Here is a 22,376-nt window from a genome sequence, read left to right as displayed (position 1 = left end):
CAAGCAGAAAGAACATGGGTCTCACTGGGGGAAACCGAATTCTTGCACTGTTTCGATCTGCCCACAACAGGTATCGACCTGATTTCTTTATCCCAAGTCCTGCACTCACTCTGCACTGAGGTACGTCTGTGGACTGAGGCACCGACCACTTTGCCCCACTGCGCTTAGTGCCCCCCAGTTTCTGTGAACTTGGCACTCCCCTCTGGGGACACTGCTACCTGTTCAACGCAGCGAACTGGCAGTTAAAACCAATATTAATATTTTATTATGTTTTCAAAGCCCTGCGCAGGAAGCTGATGTAACAAGTTGCTAATGCATTAACGCTCGCTCCTGGAATTGATTTCCAGGTTGTTGCGGTCGGCTTTGGAGACAGTATTGAACCTTGCTTAGGAGACCAAGTGTTTGCCACCTTCCTCCCTCAAAGCAAAGTCAACACTGAAGACCATAATTGGAATTTTATTTTCCCGCAGAACATCACACAGGGGGATGCAGCTCTGTGAACCAGCTATTTTCATGTCAGCATGAGACAGTTTATCCAATGTGATCCAATTGAGAGCAGCCCTGAGGAGAAGGACTAGGGAGTGCTGGTGGATGAGAAGCTCAACATGAGCAGGCAATGCGCCCTTGCGGCCCAGAAGTCCAACCGCATCCTGGGCTGCATCAAGAGGAGCGTGGCCAGCAGGTCGAGGGAGGTGATTCTGCCCCTCTACTCTGCCCTGGTGAGACCCCACCTGGAGTACTGTGTCCAGCTCTGGAGCCCCCAACACAAGAAGGACATGGACCAGTTGGAGAAGGGCCAGAGGAGGGCCACGAACATGAATAAAAGGGCTGGAGCAGCTCTCTTATGAGGACAGGCTGAGAGAGTTGGGGCTGTTCAGCCTGGAGAAGAGGAGGCTCCGGGGAGACCTGATAGCGGTCTTCCAATACCTCAAGGGGGCCTACAGGAAAGATGGGGAGAGGCTGTTCAGTAGGGCCTGTTGCGATAGGACGAGAGGTAATGGTTTTAAAATAGAGGGGGGTAGATTTAGATTAGAAATTAGGAAAAAATTTTTTACGATGCGAGTTATAGAACACTGGCCCAGGTTGCCCAGAAAGGTGGTGGAGGCCCCATCCCTGGAATCGTTCAAGGCCAGGCTGGATGAGGCTCTGAGCAACCTGACCTAGTCAGGGATGTCCCTGCTTCTTGCAGGGGGGTTGGACTAGATGACCTTTGAAGGTCCCTTCCAACCCTAACCATTCTATGAGTCTATGATCTGTTGCTTTTAAGAGAGCAGCATCATTTCAAACAAATCCCCCATACGGATCCATACCCAGAAGCCTGGCCGCAAACACTCGGTAAGTGCTCAAACGGGACCAGGCTACGCCAGCTCCACGGAGGAGCCAGCGCTGCAAGGAGCGGAAGGCACCCGCGCTGCCAGCACAGGCCCAGCAGCGCCTTCAGAAGCCCCCGGCTCTCCCTGCTGAAGAGCGAGGTTAACTCCCCGCTCTGGTACGTGCTGGGAGGCTGGGGCAGCAGCGCCAAGACCCCGTTATCTGGCTTTCGGGCTCGCACACACCTGTAATTTGGCGCACAAGGCATAAAAACCGGCCACCGGTGTAAGGCAGACGCTGGTGAACGGGAAGCCGCTGCAGAAGAACCGGTAAGCCCCGGGGCGCGCTATGGGAGAGGCCCCGGCCCCGGCTGAAGCGGCTGCACTGCCCGTGAGCGGCCGTTCCGCGGATTCCGAGCCGTCTTCACCGCCGAAGCGCGGTCACCCGCTCCCCGGAGGCTGCGCAGGGCTCCGTGCTCAGGGGCGCAGAGACGCCGGGGGGCTCCGAGCCCAGCCGGACCCCAGCCGGTGCCAGCCCTGCCCGCCCGGGCCCTGTCCCCATCGGCCTTCGCACCGCGGGGTGGCGGCCCAGCCACCTGCCGTCGGCCCTTCCCCCGGGGCACGTCCCCAGCCCCGCCCGAGGCCCGCTCTCCAGCCCCCCCGCCACCACAGCGTTCCCGCCGCCGGGCCCGTGACCGGACGCCGACAGCCCCCAGGACGCACCACCCGCGCGCCCGTGAGGAGAGCGGCGGCTCCTCCCACCCCGCCGCGCGCGCGGCCCAACCGGCCAATCCCAACAACTCTCCCGGTTGACGTACAGCAGAACACCCTCCCCCTCCTGCCACTAGGCCAATGGGCGAGCGGTAGTGCCTTGGCGCTGCGGGCGGTACGGCCAATCAGAGGCCGCCGGCCCCGCAAGGGGGCGTCACCGCCTTGCCGCCCTTCGGGGACCCGCCCAGTCCCGCCGCGGCGCCTGCGCTGCACCGCCCCCTGGCGGCTGCGGGGCGGGACCGGCGCTGCGGCGCGGTTGTCGGGCGGCGCGGCGCTGCGGGCTGGGCACAGCGGCAAGATGGCGGGGCGGGTAAGTGGGGGGGGGAGGAACGGGGACGGACCCTGCCCGCCCTCCCCGGCCCTGCCGCTACCCCTCCTGCGCTTCTGCTCCTCGCTGGGCGCCGGGGTGGTTCGCTGGCCTCTCGCAGCCCCGTTGCCGGGTGGTAGCTCGGCCCCGGGGGGTGCGGGGTCCCCTGAGGCTGCTGCGAGGCTGCGGTGACCCCCCCCGCAGTGGTGTGGGGGCACTGAGGGTGCCGTGAGGCCGGGGTGGCCTCTCTCCCTGTGGGGCAGGGCTGTAGGGCCCCTCGGGGTGCCGTGGGGCTGGGGTGGCCCCCTGGTGATGTGGCGTGCGGGGCAGGGCTGCGGGGCTCCCTCAGGAGCGCTGTGGGGCCAGGGTGCCCGCTCCCGCTGTGGGGCAGGATTTTAGGGTCCCCCAGGGGTGCTGTGAGGCCGGGGTGACCCCTTGGTGGTGCAGGGTGTGGGGCAGCGCTGTGGGGCACTCTGTGCTCCCTTTCCTTGTGGGTGTGGGGCAGGATTTAGGGTTCCCTAGGGGTGCTCAGAGGTTGCTGTGGCCCTGTGGGATGCAGGGCAGGATTTTAGGGTGTCATGGGGGTGCTGCGAGGCTGTGGTGACCCTTCTCCCTCTGGATTGTGGGGCAGGGTCCTCTAAGGGTGCTGTGAGGGTCAGGGGACCCCTTGGTTCTCTGGGATGTGGGGCAGAATTGTGGGATTTTCTAAGGGCCTCCATGAGGCTGGGGTGACCCCTGTCCCCGTGGGATGTTTGGCGGGATTGAGAGTCCCCCAAGGGTGCCAGGAGACCGTGGTGACCCCTCGATTCTGTGGGTTATGGAGCAGGTTTGTAGGGCTTTTTGAGGCCCCAGAGCCCTGTGGGCACCAGCCAAGCACTGTGCTGTGATGTGGATCCAAACTGTTGTGTTACAACACACCTTAAGGGTTGTGCAGTGGTTTTCGTCTGTATTTATATAAAAAAATTGAAAATCCCATATCAGTGTTTGCTTAGATAACATCAGCAAGTGGCCAAAAAGGCCTTAAACTGTAAAGGAGCAGTCTTGTCTGTCAAATCACTTCTTGTAGTGCCTTGTATATCCTCTCTGTTTTCAGGTGTCCTTCTCCAAGTGCTGCAAGACGCAGTTAAGATTGCTCTTCTCTTTGCCATCGGCTCAGTCATCCTTTGCTGGCTTGTGAAAGTCATATTTTTCATTAATGTCTGCTTCAGGCTGAAATCTTCTGTCTTGACCAAGCAGTTCAGTGATGGAGAACTTGGGGAACAGGTTTTCTCATAGGTTTTTTGTATCACGGTCTGCCTGGTGGATGCAACGGCAGATGGTGCAGTGGTGTGATGCAGAGCAGTGGAGGTTAGAGCAGGGGTGAGAAATTTGGCCCAGTGATAAGCTCTGCGTCACAGGTGAGCAGATCTACTTGAGTGCCACCTCTGAAATGCTGCTGATGAATTGAGGAAAAAAACTGCATGTTTTGCAGTCTCTCTCTTAATAAGAGCTTTTCTTCTGTCCCTGCTCCAGATAAGTGGTCTCACTTTCTTCCTTGCACCTTTTTTCTCCATCTCACCCTTTACAGCTAACCAAGGAGAAGTCTGTGGGTTTTGACTAGCTTTTTTTCAGCTTCCTGTTGCCAGTAACCGGAGCCCGGTGCTTTCATCAGTAGTAAGATCATTTCAGACATAATCAACGTTGTTCTGAGACTCCTTGTAGCCTAAACTCACCTGGCTGCAGTGGTCTTACCCCCTGCTCCCTTACTCCCTTGAGCCTTTTCAGCATGCTATGTCACCAGAGAAAACTATCCCTCGAGTTTGAAGAATTAGTTTTCAGTTGCCCTCGTGTGCCGGAAAGGCTTAGTGAACGGTCGGAGTGCTGGAGGTGGTGACTGGGGACGTGGGGAGAAAGGAGAGGGAGCAGCCCCAACTTTTTCCTGCTGCTGTGAGCTTTTGTGCTACTCAACACCTGAAAAAATGTGTCCTTATTTGGCTCACCTGGAAGCCTGGTGGAGGACGGGAGGAGTTTATGCAAATATAAGAGAAAGGTTGGAGCTTCATTGCAATTTGAGTGGGTGGTGCTTTCCTTGGGTTACCAGGAAGCCTCTTACTATCCAGTATTTTTGTGGTTTATCTACAAATATAATTGTTGCAGAATTATCAGGTTGTTTAATGCTGTGAAGAGAGTTCTTAAGCAAATAATTTAATTTTTAAGCTGCCACTGAGCGTGATCCCATCTTGCGGTGTGTTGAATGCTGCTGAATGTAAATCAGCAGCCGAGCTGCCTGCTCCCTCCGGCTTGCATGTGGGATAGCAGCAGCTCCGCAAAGGATGCGGAGGTCAGGGTGAGCAAGCAACAGCGCACGTCTCGGATGCGACACTGGAGCTATTGTGATCCTTGTCTGTGTAAATAAGGAAGAGCAGGTAGGAGGGTGGAGGTGTGTGATATCTCTAGGTACAACAGGTGAGACCGATACTGCAACACTGATGCTGTTCTGTTGTCAGCATTTTTAAAAGGTGCTTAAACCTGGAGAATGGGTGGAAAGAGCTGCAGTGACTCCTTCTGGCCTGAAAAAATGTCCTGCAATGCAAATTAGAGCTTAGTTTCTTTTATTAGACTCTGGTGATTTGATTTGTGTATGCATGCTTTTATAGAGAGAAATTAATGGCTTTCCTGATGTAGAAGAGAGACAAAATCTTTAAACTTCTAGTAACGTTTTAAATAATTTAGACAAATGATAAGCCAAATCTTATTAATCATCTAGTGCTGCTTCAGGTATATTACTCTACTCCCTTAATTGCACTGGGTTTCCTCAGTCTCAAGGAAGAGACCGTGATTAACGGTGATTGAAGTTTACAGGAAAAATAGTTTACGATGATTAGAAATAATGTCTGTTTCTGTTGTAATTTATTCCTTATCTCTCTCTGCGTGGCAATCATTACGCACACAAACAGAGCACTGAGTTTTGCCAGCATCTGCTACAGAAGAGGGAATGGCGTAAAGCTGTGTCTGTAGTTGGTTGCAGGTCCCTTGTACCAGAACTGGACCTCTGGAAGTTCCCTGGTGCTGTCTGTGGCCCGTTGGTGTGAACCTCACTAGGAATCAGTGCACAGAGGAGTGTAGGAGGGCCAGCTGATTCCTCTGCCTTGTTCCCGTTGGTGTCAAACTCTTGGTCTGGAACATTTGTGCTTTTGCGTGTACCAGATGAAGAACTACGTAGAGAAATGGTGCAGGAAGTGAGGCAGGTCTCTGTGGCTGCAGCTTTACTCTCACAAGCTGGCAGGAGGGCTGCCTTGCCTCAAAGAGGAAATCACGCGTGCTGAGTGCTGGTTTGGCGGCGTGGATGGTGGTGGTGATCCCCTATCAGAGAGACTGGTGTGTTTTTCCTTAAGGAATATTAAAGTTTTGTAATAGCTGCAACTTGTGTAACAGTTCATGATAGAAATAATGGCTGTTTTATATGGTATAAATGGTATAACAGCCTTGACTTTTCTTTATTTGCTGTTTTGGACTCATTTGGAATGGTATTGCCGTTAGCCCAGGGGCAGGAGACACTTGCCTGTTTGCCCCTCAGAAGATATTCACATTGGTGTTGGGCTGGGAATGATTTTGCTTTCGCTCAGGTGCTGGTAGAGGTTGGCTTACCTTGCAGAAGCTTGCTGTAGTTCCTCAAGAGGAGCCTGTGCCTTGAGCAGGTGTGCTGCTGACATCTGTTGAAATCGCCGGTCAAATTGGGAGAGTGTGGCGGTAACGGGACGGGCGGTGAAGGACGGGCTCTGTCCCTCGGTGGTGCTAGAGACATGGCTGGACTAACAATGCTCTCTTGTGCTCCTGCAGTCAGTCCCAGGGCAGTTTTAGGTTGGAAAGTTTGGTAGAAAGTTTGAAATAATGAGGGTTGGATTGCGTGTTAGTGGGTTAAAACTCAGAAGTCTGCTTTCTGCTAACATATGGAATCGGCCTCCATAGATGCCGGCGTCATCAGGCAACTAAAGAAACACTTATAAATCAACTTGGTTCTTTCTTGCCATGTGGAACTGATGATTCTATCATTAGTTATCTTTTTTTAGTGTTTCCTAATATGTAATATGAAGAAATAGGTTTCTAGCAATGTTTTAGGGAAATGGGAGAAAACTAAATCTGAATCTCTGTTTCTGAGATCACTTCTGCAGCTGCGTACCTGTCTTGTGAAATCACTGGAAATAGACTTGTGTCCTCCTTACAGGACTTCTGCATTGTAAAAACCCATCCTAAATCAGTAAAATTCTGACTGTGTGACCACGTGAATGTGTGTGGGTGTGGGATATCTGACCCTTGTCATCTTTGATTAACTTTAATTGGTTGCTTGGCTTAGTGTTGCAGAAGGAGCGTGTCCAACACTTCTATCTAAAAAGACAACACAGCAGGGAGATGTCAGCGCTGCCTCTCCATCTCCGATTTTTGAGGGTGCTGCCATGTCACACCTCTTTTCTTGTCATGGATAGGCCAGGATGGCTACATTGTGTTAAGAATTTGTCTTAGTAGGAGAAATCTGTAAAAATCAAGTAATCTTTCTGAGGATCATTTAAAGTATGAATTTCTTAAATATTACTATTTTTTTTTTCCTGTAGCACAGCAAGATCTTCTCTCTTCACATCCTCTGTTCTGTGGCCTGTACCTTAGAGCATCGAGGTCACTCAGGGGAAGACTGTGTGGTTTAGGAGATGTCCTAGCTGTAAATCTGGAGGATGTTCTGTCATAAAATCAGCTCTGCTTGAGTCTACAGAAGACCAGTCCTTAGAAAACAATCGTACTTATATTTTGCTAAATTGTCCACCAGGCAGGCCGTGTATTTTAGTGGAATAAAATTATCTTTTGATTCCTTTCTTTACATGAAAATGTAAAAAAAAAATCTGAGAAGTAAAAAATAGGTCCTTAAGGCAGATTTGATCTTTTTTTGATCCAGGTGGGAGTTGATGGGTACAGTCCAAATACACATGGAAGTGTGAGAGAGGAGACAAGCTGTAGGAAGCCCTGGTGCAGTGACTGCTAGCTGGCCCCCGAGCAGTGTGACAGGTAGCGATGATCTTGGGAACTGCCACGGTTTTTTTTGGAAGGATGAGGTTCGGAGTGCGGCCTCTACGTGAGGCGCTCATTCGCGTACCTGTCAGGATGCTGTCTCAAATCAGGGAAGTCCTCTGGCAGAGACCAGAGATTTGTAACTGAGTTTCCATTTTGGCTGTCTTCAGAAGCTCTTTTGACGTCCAGGAATTGGAGAGTTGTGTTGGAGAAGATCTGTGAACAGAAAAATGCAAGCAAGGAACACAATTGTTACAGTTAATAGAAAAGCTTTCAACAACTATTACTCTGTGTTTGAGCCCACTGGTAATAATACTAGTGCTTGTTAAATCAGGGCTGAATAGTTCTGCAGGCACGCTGGTGCCCTGCTCCTGCGCTGCTGAGCCCTTCCCTGTGTGCGTCCGTCAGATACTCAGTTCAGGAAGGTCAAGTGTTTGCAGCGTAAAAAGATTTAAAACGTTTCTGCAGTCTCTGGGGATGCAATAAAGCAGTGACCTTCTATCCAAAAATCTGCAGTAATTTATGCCCTGGAGTTGTGTCAAGTTACATACTTTTTCTGTAGAGAATACAGAAACGCTTGCAAGGTACCGCGTCTTAAACACAAACCGCTTGAGACCGGGTGGCGTTTGGTGCATCAGTCAGTGTCCTGGAGAGGTGTAGCGCCAGACGCAGCCCCGCTGCAGCAGGGTGAGTTGCAAATATGCAGGGACAGCAGCACCCCAGGCTTTCACAAGGCAAATCCCAAGTTTGAGGGGATATTTTTAACCTTGTCTGGTTGCCACTGGGTAACTTTTCTAAAGAAATGGGAAGACATTTGTGTCCATTAGGTGTCCTCACAGCTGGCGTGTCACAATCCTGTGACTTGCATCTGAGGCTGACACCTTAGACGTGGTTGTGTGATGCTTCATTCCTTTAGGCTTCTTTAGAAGAGGTTTACGTGGAACACAACGAGTAGCGATTCCTGGTAATTAAACTGTTGATCATCTTGGCTCAGGGAAGAAATGTGAAGCAACATCCATTCCAGAAATGGACGTGTTAATTAGAAATGCACATCTTCTGGGTCGTTACTGCTTAATTGGAAGGTGGAGTTGATGTTTGTGCTAAACCATCAGGAAACAACTTTGCAGTCGTGTGGCACAGCAGTGCAGGTACAGATGTGTTTTCTGAAATGATTTGACCAATTGTCATGTAAAGAACTGGTACGGAGAGTGACATCTTGGGCAGCGCAATCTGTTGAGTTAGATTATCGATCCTGTATGATACCGGTAGGTTATAGCTCTTCTCCTTTAGCACACTTGTTTTTCCTACTCTTTTAGATCAGGCAAACCATTCAGTTTTGGAGCTGTAAATTGTGTTTCTGATAACATTGCGAAATAATGGAAGTAGTACAGCCAAATCCCCAAAGCTCCGTGCGTTTTCTTAACTGCCCTGGGTGAATCGGTGTTGGAGTTACAAGGCTGTGCAGCACTGAATTCCTTTGGCTGAAAACTTTGCAAACAAAGGGTGAGCAGCAGTCACCGCCCTAAAACCCAATATCTTCTAATTGCGAAGAGAGGCTCTTCTGGCCTAATAAAGTGGCTTTCATGTGCTGAGACGGAAGTAATTTCTAGATTACTGCCCAGGCCCGTGAGCGAAGTGCGTGTCTGCTGTTAGATAAAGAGAATGGCGAGCCTGTGAAGCGTGTGTTGTGCATGAAGAGCTGCCAGTGAAGTCGGCGTTGCTGACCCCCACTGATGAGTGGGCTTGAGCTCCTTTGCTTGTGGAGAGAACTGTTTGTTACCAGATGAGAAGGAGAAAGTTACAGGTGGGGAAACAAAACAATGCTGGGAAAAATGTTCCCTGTTTCATTTCCAACCCTGGGTGATTTGGGAGGTGGGGATGTGAACTCTTCCCCCTCCCGTATTTTAAGCTGTTTGGGGTTCTGTGCCGGCCGGCAGCTGGTGGGTGTGCGGCACAGCCGTGTTTGTCGTGGTGCCTCCTCGGCCGCCTGAGTGAGCGCGGGGCGGTGATTCGTACCGGTGGCAGTGTCACGTTGGGGAGCGTGGGAAGGAGGGCTGCAGCTCCTCCATCCTTCTTGTATGGACTCTGTTGAGGCTGTCTTGGTGTTGGCTTGCTCAAAGTTCCCTGACTTAGTTTGAATATTAATTCTGAGATTCTGCTTTGCTAATGTGTTCCTCTTTTAATAGGAGAAGAAAATTGGAATTGATGAGCTTGTTATGAAGGGAGAATGCAACTCCTTCCTGACAAAAGTGTAAAAGCTCCCAGCAAAGTAAACTAGAGGTCAAATGGAGCAGATGGAAAGGCTGGTCCTGAGCGTCCGATCAGGGCTGCGTGTCCCAGGGGACAGCGTGCTTATCCTGCTGGGCACGGCAGGGCGCTCTGAGTGACTGGGGATCTGGAAAGCAACCTTGTCTTGCCAAGCCTGCTGGTCCAGAAAGTCATTGTGGTTGTTTGATCTCTTCTTGTATAAGCAGTGCTGCAGAACTCTGGAGGCTTTATTCAAGTGTTTTTTTTTCAGATGTCCAGAAAAACCTTCTGCAAACTAGTAACAACTTTAGGACTTTTTTTTTTTTCCTCCAATTGTCGAAGCACAACATTTAGGATGTCTTGTGTTGCTGAGTCTGATCCGATCCGTGCTGTAGGCATCGCGTTGTCATTCCTTTAACAACATTACTGAATGCCTTCTTCAAAGCAGTTTTGGCTTTGTCTTTACTGTTTCCCACCACGGATTAGTACAGTGCCGCCTTCCTCCCCTGGTGAGGAGCCCTTTCCTAGCTGCTGGTCATCAGCTGTGATAGCGTTGCTATTGTTTTATACCAATTCCTTCTGCCCTTCAGTGTAGTTTGTTTTTCAGCTCCGTGTTGTGTGTGTATGTAAGGAGGAAGTAGTCATAATCCTCGTCAGGCGTTCCTGTGCTGGGAGAGCTTCGTTTGTCTCCTTCTCCCAGACTGTTGCTGACCCAGCTCTGCTGCAGCCCGTCGCTCTGCGTGCTCGTGCGGGTGTTTGTCGTCTGTGCCTCAGGCTCCTGATGGTTGCAGTTTTCGTGTTCATCTCAGCTTCTGTTGTGGCGTGGTCCGTTGGATTGGAGCATAGCCCTGCATAACGCAGGGCCTACATATTATTACCTCAGTTCCCTGTTTACCTTCAGAGCTCCTTGAATACCATTATTCTTCCTTTCAGTGTTCAAACTCATTTTATTTGCAGACTTTTAGTGGTGAGTGAGTGTTTGACTTCGAACGCCTTTGAGTCAGCCACGCTTCCGCACAGGCAGACACGCATCTGCTCTGACCCCAGTAAATATGAGCCAAGCTTGCTTCCCAAGAGCGACTCCTGCACAGGTCCTTCGTTGCCCGCTTTGCGTGCTCTGGGTTTGGCGGTACCTGGGTGCCGAACAGCTGTTATCCTGGAGCTTAGATGCTTTTTCGAGTGGGGATCCCCGTTTCTGCATGGCTGGCAGCAGGCTCTACAGAGGCAACTTAAATTTCTGGTACCCAGAGTTGTCATGTTTCCTGACACTTGTCTGCCAACGCCAGCGTGACAGAAATTACATATATGTGCCAATGCATACATGTGTGTATATCTAGGTCTGTATGTTTTGCACAAAAGAAGACTTTAAACATAGAACACTATTTGTTTTGTACAAACCTTGTAGAAACAGTGCTCAGAGCAAAACCTGCCACAGCTTTAGAAGCTGTTTCATAATCTTTTGGGTAGGATTAGGAAATTAAACGAGTTAAGCTGTTTCAGATGAAGAGCATCCCTGCCTTAGCATTTAATATTTAAGCTCTTCTAGTCAGTAACAACTGACAGGTAGTAGCGTGCTTTTATGATGAACCACCAACTTATCTCCTGTGGGGTCTGAGTAATGAGAAACATATTTTTCTTTAGCTTCCTCTATCGTCAGCCTTAACAATTCACAAATACTAACCATATTTTTGTACTATGTGCTCGCCCACACAACAGTGTAATACAGTGTGGTGTAATATTCCTGAGATTTTATTATTAATTCTCTTCCCTAGTCATATTTTAAATGAGCAGTGCTTTGCTTTTGCTCGTCTTGAAATTCAGAAGGAGAAAGAACGGCTTTATGCATGTATGAAAATACCCAAATAACTTCGCATTGCTTTCTGGGCTGAGCTCTCCTGAAATGGAGAACAACTCTGTTTCAGATTTTTGTGGAGGAAAATTGGAATCCATGCAACTTAGGAAAAAAAATCTCTGGAAGATCAGACATCATGGTGATTGTTTCTGTTATGAAAGTATTTGTTCTTTGGGGCAACTTTTACTTTTTAAAAGTAAAATATGTCAGCCTCACAGAGCTTCCTGGCGCTGGATTTTCATGGTTGGCTCAGTAGCAGAAGAGCAGAGGCAGCATTACTGCTTTGTCATAAATCTGAAGGTGAGGTTCTTGAGATTTGTTGTTCGGCACGAGGTAGTCAGTGCATCACGTGGTCTCATTTTTCTCTTGGTAAGCAGGAATATTGGTGTAGACCTCTGCGTAGACGTGGATTTAATAGCAGATGCTGCATGATCGTAGGTGGATGATGGATGCCTCGAGCTAAAGGTGCTTTAGGAAGAAGGTGCAGTCTCAGATGTGGAGTCACCTCCCTAGAACTTCGCTGTCCTTGGAGTCTCCTCCTTGCACAAACCAGAACAATAACTGGAGGCAGGGAAGGCTGCTTTTGCTACTTTAAGCCCAGCGTTGTCTGTGTTGTGGACACGGGCATAGCTGCAGCCTGTGAAGGTGTGTGTGGGTCACCTTCGACGAGTACTGACGGCAGCAGTGTACCTGCAGCAGATGGCGTTCGGTCAGCTGCAAGATCTGCTCCGGCGGTTTGCTAAAGCTGAGCTTGATGTTGCCTTGCCTAGTTGCTAGCAGTAACCTACTAGTTAGCTTAAAATTAGCCTGTGTAAATATACTTTACAGTTTCTTAGAAATACTCAAGGATTTTGCTTCCTCTGTTCCCTTGCGAGGTGTGTAAGTGCAGGAGTGTTGGGTGGCAGAGAAGGGGAGAGGGTGCAGGGTTCCAGGAGTCCTTTGCTGGAGGCCTGGGAAGCTGGAACCCAAAATGGCAGAGCTTGCAGTGCTCCTTGACAGTACTGCTGCTGGTGGATGACAGCCCTCGAAGCTCTGGTAGCTCGTGTTACAGCTCTGAGCTGCTGCGATTATGCCAGAAAAACTCAGGAGCAGGCAGTGCCCTTGCTGCAGCAGCTCCGTTGCTGGGCAGACACGGATCCCTGTCAGCAGCAGTGCTGGGGGTGTGAGCACTGGGTGAGGAGAGGGGAGGTAACAGGAAGCCCCTAGAACAGTGTGGTGTTCTGTGTTCCTCCTCCTTGTCTGGGAGCTTTCCAGTTCAATCATCATCTCTTGCATGATCAGATTTCCTCAGATTGTCCCTTGACACTTGTGAAAACCTGCCCCCATGCAGTGATGTCTTTTTCTTGCACGAGCTCTTGAAACCCTTCTGTATATTGATAAAGTGTCAAAGTTCTGCAAAACGGTCTCGGAGCTTGAGGAGGGCACATGCTGGAGAGCTGGGAGCACGGTGTAGGCTACGGATGTGGTCTGAGATGTTGGTCGTCACCAAGGGAGAAATGGGCTTTGGCCAAACGCCGCAGAAGGAGGCCGTGCTGGGCTGTGGGACGACCGGCACAGCCAGAGCTGATGCTGCTGCCGAAGCAGCCACCTTATTTCACGTGGTAGATGCCCAAGGATGTTTTGCCACATGTCTATCATATTGTGGAGCTTGCAAAAGGAGCACTTGGTGCTGGGTTTGAAATGTGTTCCTTTGTATTTATGCATTTCCTTACAGCAAAGCTTGCACGTTCCCACACTCGGACAGGAATAACAGAGAACGGCGACTTTGCCAGGCGCTTGCTGTTCACGTGTAGGAAGCAGTTTGTCAGCAGGGATTAAAAATGCACTTGAGGACTAATGCTGCACAGAGGTTTAATCCAGGAGCTCCCTGACCAGTTTTCTCAAAATATCCGACCTGATGCGTTTAATCAGGGCATGCCCTTCATGGGATAGTCTCCTCGCAGATGAAAGCAGAAATGGTAAAATGGTGGATGCTGTTTTGTGTGGAGTGCCTGAAGATGATGAGCCTTAATCGGCAAGCTGTGTATTTCAGAAGTCCACTGATATTCATGTATTTTTTAATTACAGGAATATTTGAGTCTCTTATTACACTTGAGGTTGATAAATCTGTTTCAGGGCTCAAAACAGAATCCTTTTCTGCTGTCACATAAGTCAAGGGCCGTTGAGCATTATTCAGTAAAAATAATAAATTAGTCCTTTTCTAAATAGCAAATATTCTGGAAGAATTACATTACGATATAAAAAGTTGATCTGAGCTGTAGGGCAGGCTTGCTGCAGTCCACATGGAGCTGAATTTTCTCCAGTTCTTTTCTCAAATGACCCTGAGGGGCAGGGAGGGAAAGGTTGAGCGGGAAGTTAACCCGTGGGAAATTACCCAGATGTGTGCGTTAGGATCAGTGCGTTTCCTTCTTGCTTGCTGGGGTTTAAGGATGTCTGAAGAGAAGATCCATTCTGAATTGCTTTTAGCAATAGGTTGACGCTGACAAATAGTTTCTCTTGCACTGCCTGCAGATCTGTGTCTGACAAAGAAAATAGTTGTGCTTTAATTTGAAAGGTGACACCCTGGGGGAGCAAGTTTAGTTCTTTTCCAAACAATTTTGTTTCACTCTGTAGCTGATGTTAGAGCCATCTTGCCTATTCCATGCTTTTGTCCACTTCTAGAGGCATTTGGAGCCCCATTTTCATCTTTCAGCCGTTGTTTTGTGGAATAATTGTGTGGAAGCAGATGAGGTTGGGGATGTAGGACGGGGCCGAGGTTCCTCTGCCGCACTCCCCCGTGTGCTACGCGCCGCCTCGTGATGGGGATGGGGTAGGCTGGGCTGAGAGGGGTGGTGTTTGGTTATTTCAGCTGCTGATTCATGAGTAATAATGGAGGGGGAAAAATTGAAGAGGTACGCTTGTAATAGGATTGCTCCCTTGACTTTAGAAAGAAAAAAAGGAGGGAGGACGACACCCCCACAAAATTTGTTGCAGTATTTTTTTTTTTAATAGTGATAGGTTGTAACCGTTTAACTTAATTTTACTCTGTTACTGATCTGTGATGTTTCCTATAGAGTAGGAAATACCATTTGTATCCTGCTGTTTCTTTTGAGAAGTTTTACAGAGAGATTCTGTGGAGTTGGATGGCAGCTGGCTGGGAATTAAACTTTCCTGCGGATTTTCAGTGCTGCCCTGTGTTGTTGTTTGAAGTTGTATATCCAGAATGGATGTGCTCAAATTTCAGTTTCTGAGTAATGTCAGGGAAGAAGATGAGTAACATCTTTATTCCACCCTCTTTTCCCCTCATAGTCCCTGTAACCCAGCACAGCATTGTGAGATCATTACCCAGGGTTGCAGTGGGTCTGTCTCTAGGCTGCTTTGCCTTACCAGCTTCCAGAATATCCCAGTGTCCTGTTACTGGGTGAGAAACGCCTTCCAGTGAGTGTTTTGGTACCTGCTGGCTTGTGGCAGGGTTCAGGGAAGCTGCGTGAACACCTGAGTTTGCTAGTAAGTTAACAGCATTTGCCTTGCAGGCTTTTTCCTAGGTGATTTAAAAGTATTTTTCATAGGTATGCTAGCAAATCGAAGGTATGCTATACTCACAAAACGGACACCACTGTCTGTGACACGGAAGTGTTTAGAGAAACCTTGAAGGGGCAAAGGAGCTTGGCAGTGCCAGTGGACTGTGCCCTCAGTATGTCAGTACTCACCAGATCTATTTTGTGATGTATGGATTTACAGAAGTTGTGAGACTTGGCTTAGTAAAGGAAAAATGGAATGTTGTTTAACAGTTCTTTCCTCTCTCTCGTAGTCTATGCAAGCAGCAAGATGTCCCACCGATGAGCTGTCGTTGACCAACTGTGCGGTGGTGAACGAGAAGGACTTCCAGTCTGGGCAGTAAGTGTCTGCTGTTGCTCTTTCAACTTTTAACCAAAAAGGGGTTGTTTTCAAAATTTGGATGAGGGTGGAATGAAATTTCAGATTTGAGTAGATGAATACAGTAGGTTAATTAACAAAAGTTCTGTGTCTTTAGAGACTAAAACTTTAAATGTGCCTCTTCCTCGGAACTGGAGATACTAAACAAATGGTAAATTTTTCTCTGAAGCATTTTTTTCCATAGGAACTGGATCTGCTTAACTAATGGTAATCAACGTTTTAATGAAGGACTTCAGGCCTTTTTGGATTTTTTTTTTATTTGTTTTTTTTTTTTGCTGTTGTTCCTGTTACATAGTTAGTAGAATTGAACTATTTCAAGTAGATTTTTATCATTTATGTTGCTAGGGCCATCTCACTTTCGTATCATATTGAGATGTCAGAGCAGAGTTGGTAGAAACTCTCTTGTTCTGGGGGTTTTTATGCACAAGAACAAAAGGAGAAGACAACCAGTGTGGGCACAACAGTGTGGATTCTTTAATTACAGTTCTGGGGTGACTGATAGAAGCTGACTCTGGGCTTTCCTTTTGTGAGAAAGGTAGAAAACACTTTTTTTTTTTTTTCCTGCTCAGCCCGTGCAGAAAAGCTTTGTATTAAAAAAGCCGATTCAAATAATTATTTTCCTTGCTTTGCTGCAGCTGTGCAGTGGCTCTGTGAAAGATTTCAGTATGTACATTGTAGATAGAAGTAATTAATTTCAGTAAAGAGTATCACATGCAGCAGAAGGCGGAAGATCTTGGGTTTGAAAAATGGGAAGAAATGTTAAAGGTACTGGATGATACACTTAGGATCTTGGCATAAAATACCTGCCCCAGATGAATTCTGCTGGGGATGGAGGACAAAGGCTCTGAACCGCAGGGAACAAGGGAGCAAAGTGTTCCAAGACTTGCCTCTTTTAATGCTGGCAGTCTGCTGTGCTGCTACCCTGCAGAGCTGTCCTGGCCCTTCAGTGATCAACTGAACTGGGATTTCACAAGCCCAGCTTTACTATAAAATGCCAAAACAAAAAAAAAAAAACCCAAACCTAAAAAACCCGCAATGAGCGTGACCTTTGGAGTCAGAAGCAGGCCAAAGTTACCTGCTTGGACAGGGCAGTGTCCTTGTCTCTTCAAATGATGTTTTTTTCCCTAGGTAGATTTTTTTTCAAACTGACTGACTTACAAAAATATCTGAACGGAGCATTGTACCTCATGCATTATAAAAATGTTAATTTCCTCAAATATGAATGTCCTGGAGGGACCCAGCTTCCAGACTTGCAGCACCTGGCTGCTTTCCTTCCACCCAGAGAACCCTCTTTCATCGTGTTTTTGGAAACGTGCAGGAAGCAATATCTCCAGCCTTGTCTGCTAAGCAGGCTGGCCGTGGTTCTGGCTGTTCTCCTGCTCCTGGAGAGCTGCTTGTTTCTAGAAATCGGGGCTCACAAAGAAAGCAGCGTATGTTTGGTTGTGAGCAGACGCTATAAATCGCTTTGAGAAGTGTAAGGCTGGAGTACAAATACCATGATACTCAGCTGCTGCTGAGGGGTGTAGTCATTCTGCTGCATTGCAGATACTCGGAGCACAGCGTCCTGACAATTGCTGCAGCAAGCTGCACGCAGTCAGCAGGTTGGGTTTGGATCGTCCTCACCTGGCCCGGCTGCACAGAGCATTTTTTGGTAGCAGTTACACAAAGGGCTTTGCTTTAACGCTTCCATTTGGTGCCCATGGTCTAGAGCTGGGAGTTTGACCTTGGACCAGTGAGATGATTTATCCCCAAAACGCTACTGTGGATCTTTTCATGCTTCGTTTTCTGCTTCCTGCAAGTTGGACAAGTGTGAGTCACCGTTTTGTGACGCATGAGTTCATGAGATGCAGTGCATTATTGCCGTGCTGTCTTGGTTTGATAAGTTCCACCGTCTTAAGTTCCTGTGACATACTTCTGTCTTGAGGACTCCTGATGTATTTTGGAGAGAGAAACAAATACTGAAAACATCCGGGTGGTGAAGGGGGCAACAGTCTGGGAGGAAGCCAGGGCAGGTTATCTAACTGTCAGTTTTTGTTGAGAACTGATTCATTTTTCTTACCATTTGTTCCTGCCTTTTACATGGGAAGACCATCCCTCTTCTGCCAGTTTAGTTGTCTGAAGAGGCCCCGAGGGGCCTTGCTGAATAATAGACAGAGGTTTCCGAAGAAGCGCCAGAGGAATATCTGCCCACGTTGCTCAGGTGCTTATGGGCACCTTTGCATAGATATGTAAGATGTCGTCTCCCTTAAAAAGCTATGCTCTTTCTTCATGAAGATAAAAACTAACGGCCACGCAGGTTAGTACTGTCTGTCACAGTTCCTGTTGGTTTGCTCAGCCTGGCCAGCAGACCCACCAGCCAACAGCTTCCAGGGTCCAGTCTGGGGCCCTTCTTATGGACTGGCATCACGGCAGCGTTTTGGTTCTAATCCGTTCAGGCAAGGCTTTACGTGTGAATTGGGACAGCGGTTTCATATGCTGGAGCTCCTGGGAGATGTCTGGCCCTGGTGACTCATTGTTCCTTTCGTTCGCTTATAAGCAGAAGCTGTTAATAAGGCTGAGATTTCTCCCATGTGTCTCCATAAGCTTTTCAGGCTCCTTCCTGGTGAACATCAGTGTAGGAAAATGCATTTCGTTTTTCCTGCTGTTGCCTCATTGTGAACATTCTTGATACTCATGTTGCTTACAGCCTGTTGGAGACTGCCAGCTCCTGCTGGCTGTGAGAAGAAACATGATTGTCCCTGTGCCTCTTGCAGACTTTTCTCAAAGAACCTGTCAGGATTTGATCTTTTCTAATCTTCTCACTTGGGTAGATATTTATTTCAGAAAGCTGATTGTTTTCTTTTTTTTCCTCTCTTTTTTTTTTCATCCTGGCCTGCTGTCAGGCTCTGCTGTCTTTCTGCTCTGCTGGAAATGGTTTTGGTGAATGGTGTGCTCACATATAGTAATTTTAATTTGTATCAAATCTTTGTGGATATCACCCCCCACTCCCCGCCACTGCTGCAATATTCTTCCCTGGTGTCCTCATTTTCTTGCATTTTGCTTCTTTGAAGTGGTGGAGTTTTTTTCCCTGCAGCAATGCTGAATCTGCAGACGTTAAGGTCACTGTTGTGTTTCCAGCCGAAGGTAGCGCGCTGCTCAGGATCCATCTCCGTCTCAATCCTGGCTCTTTTACTGGCTGATGAGCTGCTTCTGGTAGGATGTTATTTGTCATCAAGTGTAGTTCTTGATGCGATATTCCAGTGGCAGAGCTGGAACTTGTGTTTTGTCTACAGCTGTGTTTGTCTAACACTGCAGCATACTTGCTTTCCAGTTGGTTGTGTGTTGATATCAATTTGAATTGCTCAGGCTGATACGCTCTGTGCTGGAAACCTCTGGATTTCAGTCCTTGCTTCCTGAATAGCTTCTCTAGTTTATCTGCTGCTCAGTTTGAGATGAAACAGACCTTGAAGCAGCATTCGGTCTGGGAAGGATTCTCCCCTGCCCTGCTGGCAGTGTTCTTCTGGAGGCAGCCAGAGGTGGTGTTGGCCTCCTTGCTGCAGGGGCGTGTTGCTGGCTCGTGTTCAACTTGTCCACCGGGTTCTCAGGTCTTTTTCTGCAAAGCCAGATGGCCCCCAGCCTGTACTGGTGGATGGGGTTATTCTCCCCAGATGGAGGACTTTGCGTTTTCCTTTATTGAACATGATGGGATTTGTGTCAGCCCCCATCTCCACCCTGTCCCAGCCCCTCTGAGGGCACAGTCAGCAGGTGTGCCGTCTGCAGACTGGCTATGGGTGCGCTCCGTCCCATCGCCCCGGACCTTCATGAAGAGTTTAAACGGTTTTGGCCCCATATCGGCACCTGGGGCAGGTACACCACGCGTGAACTGCCTGAAGCTAGACTTCCTGCTGTTGATCACAACCCTCTGGGCACGGGGGTGCAGGCCGTTTTCAGCCCACCGCACTGCTCCCTTACCTAGTCCGTGTTTCATCAGTTTCTCCGTAAGGATTGCTGTGTGAGGCGGTATAGAAAGCATTGCTAATGTTGAGATAAACAACGTTCACTGTTCTCCCTTCACCCTCAGAGCTTGCTGTTTTATTGTAAAAGGCTGTCACGTTGGTCAGGCCTGGTTTTCCTTGGTAAGTTCACACTGACTACTCCCGGTCACTTTGTTTTCCTTTAATATGCTTGGCTTCCAGGATTAGCTGCTCCATGACTTTCCCAGGGACTAAGGTGAGGCTGATCAGCCTGTAGTTCCTTGGATCCTACTTCTGGAAGATCAGAGTGACATCTGCTTCCTCCCAGTCTTCAGAGACCTTCCCTGATCACCATGAAGCGCCGTTCAATGCCTTGCTCTCCCCCTGCAAGGTTTACAGGGAACCAAACCACCTGTAACAGGTTTCTGGATTTATGCCTGGGACAGGAGGAGATGGAGAAGGAAGGGTGCACGTCCCTGCAGTTTCAGGCAGTGATTTAGGGTCAGAACCAGTGAAGAGTCAAAGCCCTGCTCTGCCTGAGCAGAGAAGATGCGTATCACTGTGTGACATGTTTAAGAAGCTTCCTTACCCTGCGATGCCATCAAGCTCTAGCAGTTCCTGGAAGGGTTCTGCAAGCTTCCCTGTCTGTTTGGGCTAAAGCTGGCGATGTCTGGTGTTTTTGGCTATGCAGGCCACACACTTCCTCAGGTCTCACAGGGCTATGTGTTCTCTCCTACCATGGGGCTGAAGCTGTGCATACCTGACGTAGCCAGTGTGTATGTGCGCGGCAGATCTGCCTGTGGATGGTGCTGGGTTCGCTGTGCCTATGCAAATGAAAATCTGTAGAGCAGATGTGCACGAAATGCCTTCACTGCCAGGAGCGTGGGCCTCGGCTGTTCGCGTAGTTCGTCTACCCCTTTGTATCTGATTGTAGGTAGAATCATAGACTCATAGGATGGTTTGAGTGGGAAGGGACCATTAAAGCCCACCCAGCCCAACCCCCCTGCCAGGAGCAGGTACATCTCCAACCCGATCAGGTTGCTCAGAGCCCCGGCCAACCTGGCCTGGAACGTTTCCAGGGATGGGGCTTCCACCACCTCTCTGGGCAACCTGGGACAGTGCTCCACCACCCTCAGCGTAAAAAATGTTTTCTTAATATCTAATCTGAATCTACCTCCCTCTATTTTGAAACCCTTACCCCTCGTCCTGTCACACCAGGCCCTGCTGAAGAGTCTCTCCCCACCTTTCCTGCAGCCCCCCTCAGGCACTGGGAGCCGCTCTCAGGTCTCCCCGGAGCCTCCTCTTCTCCAGGCTGAGCAGCCCCAGCTCTCTCAGCCTGGCCTCACAGCAGAGCTGCTCCAGCCCTCTCAGCATCTGCGTGGCCTCCTCTGCACCCTCTCCAACAGCTCCACGTCCTTCTGCTGTTGGGGGCTCCAGAGCTGGACGCAGCGCTGCAGGGGGGTCTCACCAGAGCGGAGCAGAGGGGCAGGATCCCCTCCCTCAACCTGCTGGCCATGTTAGGAGGGTTGGTGAGGTAGGGACACCATGGGAGCTGGCGGCCTTGTGTACCCCATGAGTAGTTAAAGTACAGGCAGTTGTGAGGAAGATGAAGGGGAACCGGATTCCAGCATCGCCCCTGCCACTAGTGCACACAAATCCCATCTTCCTTTTGTTTTGCTGTCTTATGCCAAAAAGAAGTCTGCCTGTCACGTGGTAAGAGCTGTCAGGCATAGTCTGAGGATAACTGTGAGCAGTTTTGAGTATCTTTGTTCCTAACAGCTTAGCTTCTGAGAGTGACTGGCACGTGGTTGCAGTTTGGTTCTCTCACGTTTTGCAGTGCAGTTCCTGAAGTAAAGGGCTGGTGGTGGGGGACTGTGAACAGTAATTGTTAGTACAGTGTGTGGCAGCTGGGCTTTGAGATCACCTTGCGTCACTGGAGGTGATGGACTGCTGCGTGCCTGCGTCGTGAGGTGGGTCTAAAGCCCTTATTTTTTCATTTATAGGATCCGATATTTACTGGCTTGTTTCTTCCTCACAGCACTGGGAGCAACGCAAAATCCTCCTGGGTGTGTATTGGAGTAAAATACTGTTTTTTCTCTCTTCTAGACATGTTGTTGTGAAGACTTCTCCCAACCACAAATACATTTTCACGCTGAGAACCCATTCCTCAGTTGTTCCTGGCAGCATCGCGTTCAGCTTACCCCAGGTACCGTGTGGTTTGACCTACTGGTTTGCTATAGAATACGCAGAATCTCTTTTGAGATCAGGACTGAAGATCGCTACTCTAATTGGAGGGAGATGTCTGTGTATATGTATGCTGCAAGTTTGATTTCTGACAGCAAAAATTCAAGGAGACTTTTCCTATAGCTGAAGCAAGCTTGCTTATGTCACTGTGATCTATTTCTAGTGTGCAGTGGGATAGAAAATACTAGAAAAGGTGTAATGTAACCTTTTAAAAACCACCAGAAACAAACTATTTAGAAAAGAAAAGCCTACACAATTTCTGCTATTCATTGTGAATTTTTGTTGTTCCTTGGTTTCCTGTGGCTTTGAAAGGTTTTCTGTGCTGTGTTGCTCTTTTGAAGACCTGCAGGAAGTTTTACTGGCTATGCTCAGTTGTTGTTAGTGTTTCTAGATGAAAAGTGCAACGGAATGCATAAAATAGATTTAACTGGTCTCTTCTCAATTAAGTCAAGTTATCCCATGTTAAATGATGGTTAGAATAAGTAATTGATACAATTAGCTTCTAAATAGAAAAATGAATCTTGTAGCCTTTAACTGGCTACGACAGGGAGTCGCGTGACGTGAAACTGCAGCAACTGTGGTCACTGGTTTAATGCTGTCGTATTTTCCAGCTAGTAACTGGCATGGAAGTTGAGTCTCCATGCTGTGAACAGAAGATTTTTTTCCTCAACAGATGACTTGGCCTAGGCCCCAAAGCTTCTTTTTGCTCTTTGATGTCTTGTTCACATGCAGATTTGTCC

At 48.7% G+C, this 22,376-nt stretch overlaps 1 protein-coding gene across 2 annotated transcripts in view; it reads left to right on the top strand.

The window, feature by feature from the left end:
• Positions 1 to 2,306: 2,306 nt before the first annotated feature.
• NSF (N-ethylmaleimide sensitive factor, vesicle fusing ATPase) overlaps positions 2,307 to 22,376 on the top strand; it is an 83,036-nt gene continuing 62,966 nt past the window's right edge. For both annotated transcript variants that reach the window (XM_086766748.1, XM_086766749.1), the window contains exons 1-3: positions 2,307 to 2,391; positions 15,315 to 15,400; positions 21,499 to 21,598. In XM_086766748.1, coding sequence (XP_086622874.1) covers positions 2,380 to 2,391; positions 15,315 to 15,400; positions 21,499 to 21,598 — 198 coding nt within the window. In that variant the 5' untranslated portion in view covers positions 2,307 to 2,379. The remainder of the gene's footprint in view (positions 2,392 to 15,314; positions 15,401 to 21,498; positions 21,599 to 22,376) is intronic.

This window comes from Chlamydotis macqueenii, chromosome 25, assembly GCF_036417535.1.
Source record: "Chlamydotis macqueenii isolate bChlMac1 chromosome 25, bChlMac1.mat, whole genome shotgun sequence".
Classification (NCBI taxonomy): domain Eukaryota; kingdom Metazoa; phylum Chordata; class Aves; order Otidiformes; family Otididae; genus Chlamydotis; species Chlamydotis macqueenii.
This window is presented reverse-complemented; position numbering and strand designations above follow the sequence as displayed.